Below are 12,462 nucleotides of genomic sequence, written 5' to 3' on the forward strand. Positions count from 1 at the left end.
GTATGCAACATGCCAACAATTCAATTACAGTAATGAAGTAAATATGTCAGTTAAAATAATTGTGATTTTTGTATAATTTTAGTGCATTAGCAATTGAGAAAAACTGTAAGTCAGCAACAGTAGCAGCTCTGAATAACAGTCCTTATAAATATTAAATCTATGCATCTCTCCAGAAAAATTGAATTTCTTCCTATCGAGTAGCTCATGTTTGGTTGTTTTTGGAACAATATTTTCCTAGTTGCAAAGGAAATCAATGAAAAAAAAATAAAGCAGTGTTTAACCGATATTACAATCTCACACAGCACTGCCTCCATCTAGTGGCAGGAAAGGGAACTGCTACACATCAGTTTCAGGAAATGCTGTATTCAACTTCAGAGAGATAGTTCAGATGGTGAGGAAGTAAGGTTGTATGGTGTATAGTTGCTTGTACATATCTTTTTTTATATAAGTATTTGTATGTTTTTATATTGATTGCACCTTCTTTAAATATATTTCATTCTTAAATAGAGCAGGAAAACCAATTTCCCCTTGGATAAATAAAGTATTCTGATTCAGAAGTAGCAGCATGTATTACAAAAGCGTTTATTTCACAAGTCGTGTTAAACGTTGTCTGACAAAATACTAGTCATTTGTCTGGTCAACTTTACGCCTTCTGCCATTCGACCAAGTTCAGCCACCTGTGCCTGTCTGTGTCACTTGTATTTGTAAAAGCACTTTCTCCAGTTGTAAAGACTGGAAAAAGCCCTATATTAATAAATGCATTGGATTTGACATCGCATATAAGCATTTCAACAAGTCTAACTAAATACTTTTCCTTTGTTTGTCTCTCCAACTTTACACCTTCTGCCATCGACCACATTTCACCATTACTCCCAGAACGACAACCAGCTGGATCCAGACGAGTTGGACTTGGAGCCGGTGGACAACGCTGACCACCTTCCCAGCAGAGCGAGGACCTCCGTTCTGGGCGGTGTTGCAGGTGGAGGTTTACTCCATCGCTCTCTTAACCGAGACTCACCTGATCTGCTGCACGCGGTGCTGAGCAACAGCCAGGAGCTGGACAGCGGTGTAGGTCGAACGGACGAAAGCACTCGCTACGAGGAGTCCTCAGAACACGACCTCCTGGGTGACGATCACACCAGCGCCTCCAACACCAACACAACCAACACCCCCGGCAGCATGCGGAAGTTTCTCTCCGGAAGAGAGGATACACCACCCTTGTTGCACTCCCAGGACCTCCAGTTCAGCACAGACTCCCTCTTAGGACTGGACTGTGGAGGATTCGAGCACGTGGAGCGGACTTATGCGGCCGATCCCGTGAGGATGATGATGCCCGGGCTCACCGAGGAGGAGTGCGAGCGTTACAAGGAGCTCCTGGAGATCAAGTGTTACTACGAGAAGAACAGCAATGCTCTGATGCTTCTGGAGGGTCAGGGGCTCGAACAAGAAGAAGGCGAAGGAGGCGGTGGGGTCTCGCTGGATGTGAACAGGAACGAGAGCCTGACGCAGCACGAGATGGCCCTCCTGGAAGAGGAGCTGCGCCACCTGGAGTTCAAGTGTCGTAACATCCTGAGGGCGCAGAAGATGCAGCAGCTGAGGGAGCGCTGCATGAAGGCGTGGCCGCAAGAGGAGAAGAACGGAGCGAGTGGACTCGGAGCCGGACGGTTGGACGGGAGTTTGGTCGACGAGGAGCCGTGCCACCACGCGCTGTCGGACATTAACGAGCTCCCAGAGAGGGAACGCTCGGATAAGGACAGCACGAGCGCCTACAACACCGGAGGGGAAAGCTGCAGGAGCACTCCTCTGGTCAACGATCAACACCCGTCACCCTCCACTCAGAGTCTGGAGGGAGGAGAGCCTCTTGTCCCTGCGACAGGTGGGCCTCTTCCAGCCTCTGCAAGGCACAAAGAGAGGGGGACGAGGGGCGACAAGACTCAAGCAAACCTGAACCAAACGTACTCCCCGCACTCTCACAGGAAGCGAGCCGACGCTAAGACATCCAGCCCAGGAGTTAAGGTCGGGTCTTTGTCCCGGGATCGAGGAACCAGACGGGGCTCAGATGGAGAAGTCAAACGTAATCTCAAACCCACAGGTGAGAGGTCTGGAGGATACAGCGCTGAAAACAGCCCCTACCTATCCCGCCGTGACACCAAGCCCCAGCAGCACTACCTGAGCTGCATGCAGTTGCGGTCGCCCTCCGCCTCCGAGCAACTCATGGATACCTGGGGCGACGACAGCCCGATGAGTTTGGGAAGCACCTGTAAAGACGTCGCTCAGGTGCCCTGGTCCCCTCCCCCTCCCCCGCTGCCGCCTGCCTCGCCTCGCATGGAGTGGAAGGTGAAGATCCGCAGCGACGGGTCTCGTTACGTGGCCAAGCGTCCGGTGAGGGATCGCCTCCTGAAGGCCCGCGCCATGAAGATCAGAGAGGAACGCAGCGGCATGACGACTGACGACGACGCCGTGAGCGAGATGAAGATGGGGCGCTACTGGAGCAAAGAAGAACGTAAACAGCAGCTTCAGAAAGCCCGCGAGCAAAGGAGGCGTCGGGAGTTCATGATGCAGAGCCGATTGGACTGTTTGAAGGAGCGTGATAGAGATCAAGGAGGTGGTGGAGGTCAGCAAGGGGAGACCCAGCAGCAAGAGCCCACCACCATTTTGGAACTGTGCCACCGCAGAAGCATGAAGAAGAGGAGTCGCAGGATCATGGACAACTGGATCACTATTCAGGAGCTGCTGGCCCACGGGAGCAGGTCTGCGGACGGGAAGAAGGTCTACAACCCCCTGCTGTCCGTCACCACCGTCTGAGATACGACGGGAGGCTGAGAGTAACAAAGAGATTGAGTCAATTCAGTATTCATATGCAGAATCTGCAACGGGACAAGATTTTGGTGTGGGACGTGTTCCAAGAAGTAATGACCGGTGACGTTAGAGCAAGCTTTGGTCGAATACAAGCTAACAGTTCATGTAAGAAGGGAAATATGCTAAATGTGTTGGACTAAAAAGGCAATCTTGCAACCCAGCGCTTATCGTCTGACAAAGATTTAGCTTCAAATTGGACTGTAGTTTGACTACTTGTACAGTAATGGTCATTGTCTGTTGAATGCAACTTCCTTCTTACGTCTCAAGTTGCCAATTGGACAGTAAGTAACGAAAAGCACCTGGAAAAGGACGTTTTTGCACGGAAACCAGTTGTTGACACTCTCTAGTTACCCCAAGAGGCTTTGTGTCTTCAGAGCAATATCTGATGGGTTTCGAGATTGCTGAGAAATATGTGTTTTGATCGAGACTATTGGAAGAACACGAGCTGCTTTTAGTCAAACTTGGCACGAAAATGTATTTTGCAGGCAAAGAGGTAATATAAAGAAGCACACATTAGGCCCCAACCTAAACATTTGGAGGGAGCTAATGACGGGAACTGCCAGAGTCAAAGCACACATTTACAATCTTCTAGATTCAAAACTGCAGATGCTTTACATAAATGCAGATTTACAAAAGCCACGCGATCATTTTTGAATGCGCTGAATCCATTTCAACCATATGAATGGACTCAGGAAAGGTTTTCCAGACGTTTTCACAAAGCTTTACCTCTCCTCTCACACGGAAGGACTGTGATCGCTTTATCTTTCACAGAAACTTGAACCAGCTTTTCCGATTTGAATGTCAAAGTCGATGCACAAAACAAGAAGAGGAAAGACGAGCATTTGAAACAACACATTCAGAGGGTTTAGAAATCATCGCTCGAGTTCTGTCTTCCTATATAAAAGGAGAGATGGCACCCCCTGCGGTTTAGCCATTAGAGGAGCGTTGCACAAAAGTAGTTTATGCAGGCCTCTACATTTGTATGAAGGAGAGAATAGAGGAACATCTAAAGTGGGGCTGAGAACAATGTGAACACGAGCAAAGAGCCACTTCTGTGCCATAAAACTGTATATTTAGAGTCCGTTTGCTGAAGGACATTTTTCAAAAGGACATTGTGTGCCGGTTGATGTAGTTAAATCGTCTTCATTCTTGTAGTGTTCATGTACAAATGCTCTTTTAGGCGCTTTCACACCGGAGTACTTTTCCCGTTTAGTTCTGATAGTTCCTGAGATTTTACGTTCACACCAAAAAGAGAACTTAGTTCATGAGAACTTTTACACTACAATAACTTATGGCAACACAAAAAAAAACATGAGCGCGATCAGAGTTTAGTGATCAGGAGGTGTCGGCGTTCTGGCGATTTACATTGGGAGTCCCAGCAGCTTCTACTGACGCCAGTCCCCAACTCCGGGGACTTCCGGCCGGGGACTTCGGGTGGCAGTATAGAGAGGCGAAGTCCCGCCCATCTACTTCCGGCCCATGGGACCTTATTTCGGAAAAATTATGTATTGAAGTCAATGGGGAGAGAAAACGTATCTTTCGATCCCGTTTGAATTGTGCCATGAATTCCACATGTGATGTTTGTCAATCTTAAAAAATAATTTCCATGTCAAAAAAAGTCACAGTTTGTCCTAAAACTGTTGAAATATAAGACTATGAAAAATACGCAACTAGAAAGACTACAAATCCCAGAGTCGCGTAAGTGAGTATGTTAGTTAGCATTACAGCCTTGTCATTTTTATTAGCCTTAACATGAAGTAACATTAAGTAACCCAAAATGTTAAACAGTAAGAGTAGTAGTCATATTTCGTGAACCCTTTGAAGAGTACTGTCACACCGGTGTGATCATTCTATAATACACCGTTTAAGCCCGGGGGAGACATGCTAACGCTAACGCTACATTAGCATCAGCGATCTTTTTCTACTTCATGCTATCTGCACAAATGGTTAACATTGAACATTGAAAAGATCAGGCAGTTCAGGCAGAATCGAAGGCAGGGAGGCAGCTTTGCATGATATTCTTCTGGACGTGTTTCATTGTGGTGATAGTGATTTTTTGGCAAGACTGTAGCGACGGCCATCTTGGTGACGTGTGTTGTTATGCGAGATCAGAGATATAGTTCATTGAGCGGTTTCAAAAGTGTTACTTCGCAGTTTTACGGCAAAAACTTTTATTTTTTACATGCAAAATTATCTTTTAAATTGGCAAACATCATGTGTAATTCGTGGCACAATTCAAACGGGATTGAAAGATAATCTTTCTCTCTCCATTGACTTCAATACATAATTTTTCCGAAATAAGGTCCCATGGAGGTCCACCGGAAAGGGAGGGACTTCGCCTCTCTATACGCCGTGAAGTTGTTTGCGGCCTGCCAGTAAACCCAAAGCAGAAGAAGTGACGTCAGCGGCTTCATTTGCGTAATCTTTCCTCAGGGAACTTATTCCGGTGTGAACGCGATCGGCTCTTAGTTCCATGGGGGTACTAAGTGCTGGGAACTAAGTACGGCAAAGTACTTGGTGTGAAAGCGGCTTTTGTTTTGATACAGGACGGCATTGTCTCACCACAGATGCTTTTTGATAACGACGAGCTGAGCGGTGCCTTTCTTTCAGGCAGACTTCACTGTAGAGCACAACTTTCAAACAATTGAAAAAAGGCTGAAGGTACCGAGCTGAAGCACGGACAAAATGACGGGCGTTTAGTCTTACTTTTTTGGAGAAAGGCACAGTGTGTCAAACAAAGCACAGAAAACATTTGATTTTTCATTCATAAAAAGGTACATTGGTACGTCGGCTTACTGAAATATAAGCGCTACAACGGGCCAACACATTGAGGAAAAACGCACTTTGAAAAACGATGCAGAAAAATATGCAAATTAAGAAACATTTTTACCAACTTGCCAACATGTGCACAGCATTTAGAAAAATCGTTCACCAACCTTTAGTGTCCCTGGTGTCCGTTGTGTTTTGAGCTTCTTGGAGCATATGTTTATTTGCATATGCAGCGTTTGGCGGTGAAGAGGTTTCTTCATTTACATGTTTTGGCAAATTTGTGTTTTATTTTTGCATTTCTGTTTTAAGCTGCAGCGTGTTTCTCCGAATGGAAGTGTTTTTGCGCCGATGTACAATTGCCATTTAAATGAAAACCATCAAATCTTCTTTTTTTTTTTACTTGCAAAAAGCTTCTTCCAGACAAAGACGCTTTGGTCAGTATGCACAATAATGTATTTCACTGTCGACTGTGAACAAGCCTAGTTCATTGGAAATCAAGACTCATTTTTGCAAATTAAATCCCAGTTAAATGCTTCATTGTCAGCGGATTTTTCGATACTTTTCCTGTATTTTTTTTTTTTAACTCAAAACAGATGATTTTGCTTATTAAAAGTGCTCTAACAGCAAACATACCTATAATGAACAACAGCCAATAATGGGGTATTTCTAAAACCCTGTGAAGAAAAGCTGATTTTTTTATTTGGCTTATATGCATGTTTGATATTGAGGCTGAAATGTTTTTCTTTCCATGTATTTTAAGCCTTTAACATTCTGTAATTGTGGATGTGTCTTTCTATGAACTTGCTTAAAAACTCAAAGCAAACATGGTGTATTTGTTCAATATTGTGACGTTTGTTGTGTGTCGGCCATTTTCCAGTGAAAGCTTTTCCAAATAAATGCTGTGATGATTAAATACATTTGTTTGATGTCCTTAATTATACATTTTTTTAAAGGGGACCTATCATGCAAAATGCACTTTTTGATGTCTTTCATACATAAAGATGTGTCCCCGGTGTGTCAGGGAACTCACGCAGCGTCAGAAAATAAAACCCTCTCTCTTTTCCTCCGTACCCAGATCTCTAAAAACGGAGCAACAACGGAGCTGATCCAGATTTGCGTCAGATGACGTAATATCTGAAATGTGGACCCACGGGCCAATCAGAAACGTTGCTATCAGAAACAATGCCCGACTGTTTTGGACGTAATATGGTCGGTGTTTACATTAGCATCGCTAACACTCAGAGCTAACCTGTACTGGAGAGCATGTGTGTGAAGAAGCAGGAAGTAAAAAGGAACTCACCTTGTGGTATAACCGGCAAGAGAGAAAGCCTTTGAGCTCCATACTGTTTCAGAGATAATCCTTGATAATCCATGATATGGAGTTTCATCACGGCAGCATTTAGTTTAGACGGTAGCTGCCGGGTCCCGCATGAGCTCAGACCCCTCCTTTTTTTTTTTTTTTTAAAGCTTTATACCCCAAATCATCACTTTTGAAACAGGAAGTGAAATAGAGGGATATGAGGCATCGCTAGAATGGGTGATCTGTTTGGTATTTTGAGCAAAACACTTCATAGACATGTTTTTTATTTTTATATATCCGAGACCTATGCTATTGCCTAAAAATAGCATGATGGATAGGTGACCTTTAAAGCATTTTTTTATGAGAAATAAGGAGTCAACATATCCTAAACAATTCTAAACCTTTATTTTTCTAACAAGAGTGAAAAGAAACAAAGGCAACATTTAAATGAAAAGTTTATACACAAACTCATGACGACTGCGTGTCTGAAATATCAATAATAATAATAATAATAATATTTGAAACCAGGAAACAAAATGAATTGTGACAAAGTGAGTTACAGTGAAGTTACCTTAATGTTCAAAGAGAGATAAAGAACGAGGTGGGCGGGGGGGGGGGAATGATAAGGAATAAAATACGGAGTCAAAAGGATGGGCGCTTACAAAAAAAAAGGAGAGGGGGGAAAGGAAAGGAGGAGACAGCCAGAGGTACAGATATTAATTCTGGGAAAGTAGCACCAAAAACACTAATGCCTGTTTTTAACACTTCCCAAAATGTTCTCAGTTTATTCAAAAAAAATGCATGTCCCCTCAAAAACAGCGTCAAACACAAGATTCAATACAGCTAAAAAAATACAAGTGTAACCACGGTTCTGTTGATTTTAAGGATCAGCAGTAAAACTCCTTGGCTGCGGGGTCCAAACTCACAACTCGGACTAAATAGCTCATCCGAAGTCATGATGAACTAACTTTTAATACGGCTGGGATAACGAAGCATACTGACCGACCTCTGAGACCCCCCCACCTCAGTCTAACATGGGTCCAGGGAGTAACGTTTTGGGGGGAGATATGGCGGTGGAGTGTAGAATAAGTCGTGGCTCTGTTAGGTGGTGTTATCTCGAAGTTCAAGGACATACTCGCTTGAGAATTCAAACAAGCGCACAACTCTAGCCCGGACGGTAGAGTGTATGCAATTACTATCTGTTTTTATCCTTATTTGGGTTATTGATAGTTCTCGTGTACGAAGTTCCATTGTGGTTATACTAAAACAGTTTGTCTATGTCTTTCGTGATGCTTTTGTAGTTCAGAAGTCTGATATTGTTGGTGTAATCCAACCAAAGGAACGAAATGTTTTTATCGGTAACCAGAACGAGGACGCAGTGCGTACGTTTCGGTGGAGGACACACTCAACACATCTAATTCGTGTGCCCCCCCACAATCGCAGGTCTCTCTCGAACAAATGTCGGCCGGTGTGTCCGGAAATTTGTTCAAATCCCGTAGGTTGATACAAATTACTATTGTGACAAGTTGTTTGATTATTGACATACCTTTTACCCCTAGGTTTGACTCTGATATACCGTACTAATAAATGAGAATTACTAATAAAGCCCAGTGTAAGGAGAGCGGTCGTATCCCGGTGTGTGAATTTATTAGTTCATGTCTAAGGACCTTTCTGTTGTTCCTGGATGAGCTTGTTCGCTGCGCTCGTCTACCTACCCCGACCCTAATTTGTTAATTTGCCTAAGTAGCTTAGTATAAGTCAAACTTTATTGTAGCTGGGTAAGCGATATCTGGTGATCAGAACGGATCGGGATGACATTATATCGCTGGTCACTGCCGAACATACGCACTACGAACATTGTCAGTGTAAAGTCATGGTTCACAATGGCCTTACATTGAGTATATCGCCGAACTATACCTTTGTAGTTTTTGAATGACAGATGTGTCGTCTCTTGAATAAAATGTAAAACAAGTAAAATACTATTAATAGTGTGAAGTTTCTACAAAATCCTTTTGGATAAGGTAAAAAGTTGGACGTGTGTCACTCTGTTTACAACGTCTTCTTGGGTAAAACACCTGGCTAGGTAGTTGGCGGCAACGGCGAAAAGTTTAAAATCGAATCTTTATGCTATGTCAACCAACAGCCGTAATTGTAGATTTTAGATTTATAGCATGACACCTACAAAACATAAAATGACAATTCGATCGAGTTAGGCAAAAATCAGTTTTAGGATAGGTCAAATTTTAGATTAAAGATTTGAGGTTTTGTAAGTAGTGTGAAAAATCTACAAAACTTCACCATTAACGACTACCATTCGTGTACTAAACACTCCAGGTGTCACTTCAGGAACGAGGAAAGTTGATTTTTTGCATTAATTAAGTAGAAAGTAGGTTTCAGTCGTAAACACGCGTTTAAACTTCTTTAGGGTAAGCGCGCGTAAGACTCTATATTCGGCAAGTTTGTTTCCTTACCCTTTTTGACTGCCTTTTTGGGACTTTTATTTTTTAACGATGGCCTTCGCCTCCCGGGGCACTTTTTTTTTTTTGTTCTTATGTAAAATAGTTCTTTGGAACGGTCTTCGTTTTCGTTTTTTACGAAACAAGAAAAAAAACTTGTTCCTATAGTTGGCCTTCTTAACCGTTTTGACTTAATGCCTTTTTTTTTATTAAAAAAAAAAAAGGAAAACCTCAGGTAAAAAAGGGGAATTTGACTTGTTCCTTTTAAAAAAAAACCAATGGTAAAAAAAAATACAAAAAAACAAAGGGAAGAAAGAAAAAACGGTACAAATTACTTTTAGTGTACAAGAAAAATTACATTTTTTAAAAAAAGGAAGAGACAACAAAATTCTTTGTCAGGAAAAAAGTCGGTTTGAAAAAAGGTTAAGTCGAAAAAAATAAACTTTAATTTTGCACTTTTTACCCTCTTTTGTGTTAAAAATGCAAAAATTTTTAATTTGCCGGAAAAACATAAACAAAAAAATGTCGGGATTCAGGCCGAAAGAAAGCAACTTGAACAACCTGAATTTACTCCTTTCCTTTTTTAATGTTTTTTGTTCGTTTTTGAAATTTCCGTCTGATCGAAAAAACGAAAATCGAAAAAAAACCATTAATCGTGGAACGCAAAAAAAAAAGGAAAGAAATTGGGAAAAAAACCCAAAATCTACTCCTTCCTTGGGAAAAAAAAGTACCCTATTGTTTGCTCCAGCTTGTTCTCTGGTTTTTCGTTACTCTTTTCTTATCTGGGAAAATTTTCCAGAAGTTAAAGTTGTGTTCTGTAAATTTTGGAAAAGAACACCCCCTTTTTTTTCCGTCGAGGCGGGTAAAAAAAGTTCTAAGTTTCCAAAAGAAAAATAAAAAAAAAGTTTGATTGTATCGATTTGTGCATTAAAATAAACAAGCAAAACTTTTTAAGAAAATTTTTTTTCCAGGTTGGGTCCGTGAAAAAAAAAAGAGGGTTGTTTAAAAAAGCGGTTGTGTCATTTATTGTCTGTTAATGCTTCGTTTTCTTTTTGTTATAATTTTTTCAATAATGATGTAAAAATTTTTCATTTTTGGTAAAAAAAAAAAAAAAATTTTTTTGTCAAAAACAGGTTTTGTTGTGACAGCAACGAACCCTACGGACAAAACAAAAAAAAGAAACAATTGGAGAGACCACATGTTTAATAACAGTATAGCAGCAAAACGTAGCAGGTTACACAACCTTATCTCTATTCACGTCCTATAACACTGTTAGTTTAATGACCATATAAATTAAAAAACATTTTGTACACTCACGATATAAAAAACAGCAAACAGTTTGGTTACATTGGCCGATGTGGATAAAGGGCGAGCTAAACGTGCGGAGGAATTTTAGCGGATGGCACATAATATCAGTGTATGTGTCTTATTGTGTTATAGTAAGTAATTTCAATATATATATATAATAATAAGGTGCGCAATGGTAAAGAGAGGAAATGTGTGTTATAGAAGATCTTCAAGAAGATTTGAGTGTCGAGGAGATAGTTCACGTCATATCAGAAAAAGACACGATGAAGGTGTAAGTCACAAACGGTGCGCACTTATGATAAAAAATACGGGGACGTTTGTTCGAGGTTGAGTCTGCACAATCTGAATGTTGTGGCACGCCAAATTTACAAACAAAAAAAATTTAATTTTGTTTGAAGAAAAAGGGACACTTTTTGGTCGTTTTTAGTTTCTGTTGCACTGTATCAGTAAAAAAGTTTCTCCCTCCTTCCTTAGCTTTCTTGTGTATTTGGTAAACACCCGTTTGTTTTGACAACGAATACACGCAGATTATCGATAAAGCAGAAGTGTAGATCTGTCATATATCGAGTTACGACAGCGAGTGGCCGGAAATCTGACATGATCATAGTGTATCGCGAAAGTCTGTGTGTGTGAAAAGTTGAAGTTTGAATTTGCCACGCGAGGCTCGCGTGCATGGCCGTCACTAGATGTCGTCACCCAAAAGTTGGTCAGCCGTGCTACCCTGTTTGACAGAGCGAGAGCATTTACAACCAGCAGAGTGGCCCACGCGAGAGCAAGACAGGAGAGCAGTGGTGAGAAGAGCCAAGGTTGAAAAATGAAAACGCGCGCATGGACAGAGTGAGAAAGAGGCCGGAGGTCGAAAAGGACGACTCGGGGCGGCGAATTTCCACCCCGCAGGCGCCTGGCCGTATCTCGGTATCTCAATTCCACGCCTGACATTGGACATTTAGGTATCTAATCCTCCAGGGGGATCAGCCGGCGAATCGACATTCTTTAGGTATCTAAGTCGGGCGGTGTCAATATTATTGCGGTGTCCGCAGCTTTTTACGTATTTTTCCGCACCGACATATTCAGGCTTTAATGGCCATTGAATTTAAGGTTTTTATGGAATTTAAGGTTTTTATATGAAATTCATACGGTTTTTATGAATTTCTTATGTTTATATGATTGTTTACATAGTTTTTATATGTCAATAATCAAAGTTTGTATGGTCGTTCACTATGTCTAGTCACATGTCAAGCAGTTGCTGAAAATTCAATGTACTTTTGCTTCTCCATGCTCTGCTCGACTTTTTTATCTTAAGCTATTATTTAATACTACTTTTCCTGTTAGATATAACATATAGCAACTACTCTGCTACACTCCAATTATCAACTGACAGCTGTTCCATTGCGTCAATCTTTAGGTTCACCACTGATGCAGAATTCTACATACCTTCACTAGAATTATTCGCAGAATGTTAAACTTAAGTCCTAAAGAGCGTATATGAGGTTAACTTCTCACTAGAGGGATTCCCAGCTACAAAGACAATAGACTTTGAATAAAGATCATTGAATTAAGTCCAACAGACGAGTGAAGTGGTATAGAGGACAAAGAGGAAGAGACTAACGCCCCTCGCCCCGGTTGAGAGGGGCGAGAGACACATCGTTCCTAGCAGCCTGATTAGAGGGGGAGGACACGTCTTTCTCCGGCCTGGATTGAGAGGGTGGAAGAGAGTAGGGATTAGGGGGAGGAGACAGACGCTGCCCGGATTGAGAGGGGGGAGAGAGG

The 12,462-nt window shown here is 41.9% G+C and overlaps 1 protein-coding gene across 1 annotated transcript; it reads left to right on the forward strand.

Annotated features, from left to right (window-relative positions):
• Window positions 1-876: 876 nt before the first annotated feature.
• On the forward strand, window positions 877-4,168 carry LOC104963992 (PDZ domain-containing protein 4-like; the record flags this gene model as incomplete). The annotated part of the gene is made up of 1 exon (XM_010792697.1): window positions 877-4,168. A coding segment is annotated over one exon (1,929 nt), but the record flags the coding sequence as incomplete, so codon positions are not given.
• Window positions 4,169-12,462: the final 8,294 nt, after the last annotated feature.

The sequence above is a fragment of the Notothenia coriiceps genome, unplaced genomic scaffold (genome assembly GCF_000735185.1).
Source record: "Notothenia coriiceps isolate Sejong01 unplaced genomic scaffold, NC01 NC01_scaffold00001831, whole genome shotgun sequence".
Lineage (NCBI taxonomy): Eukaryota > Metazoa > Chordata > Actinopteri > Perciformes > Nototheniidae > Notothenia > Notothenia coriiceps.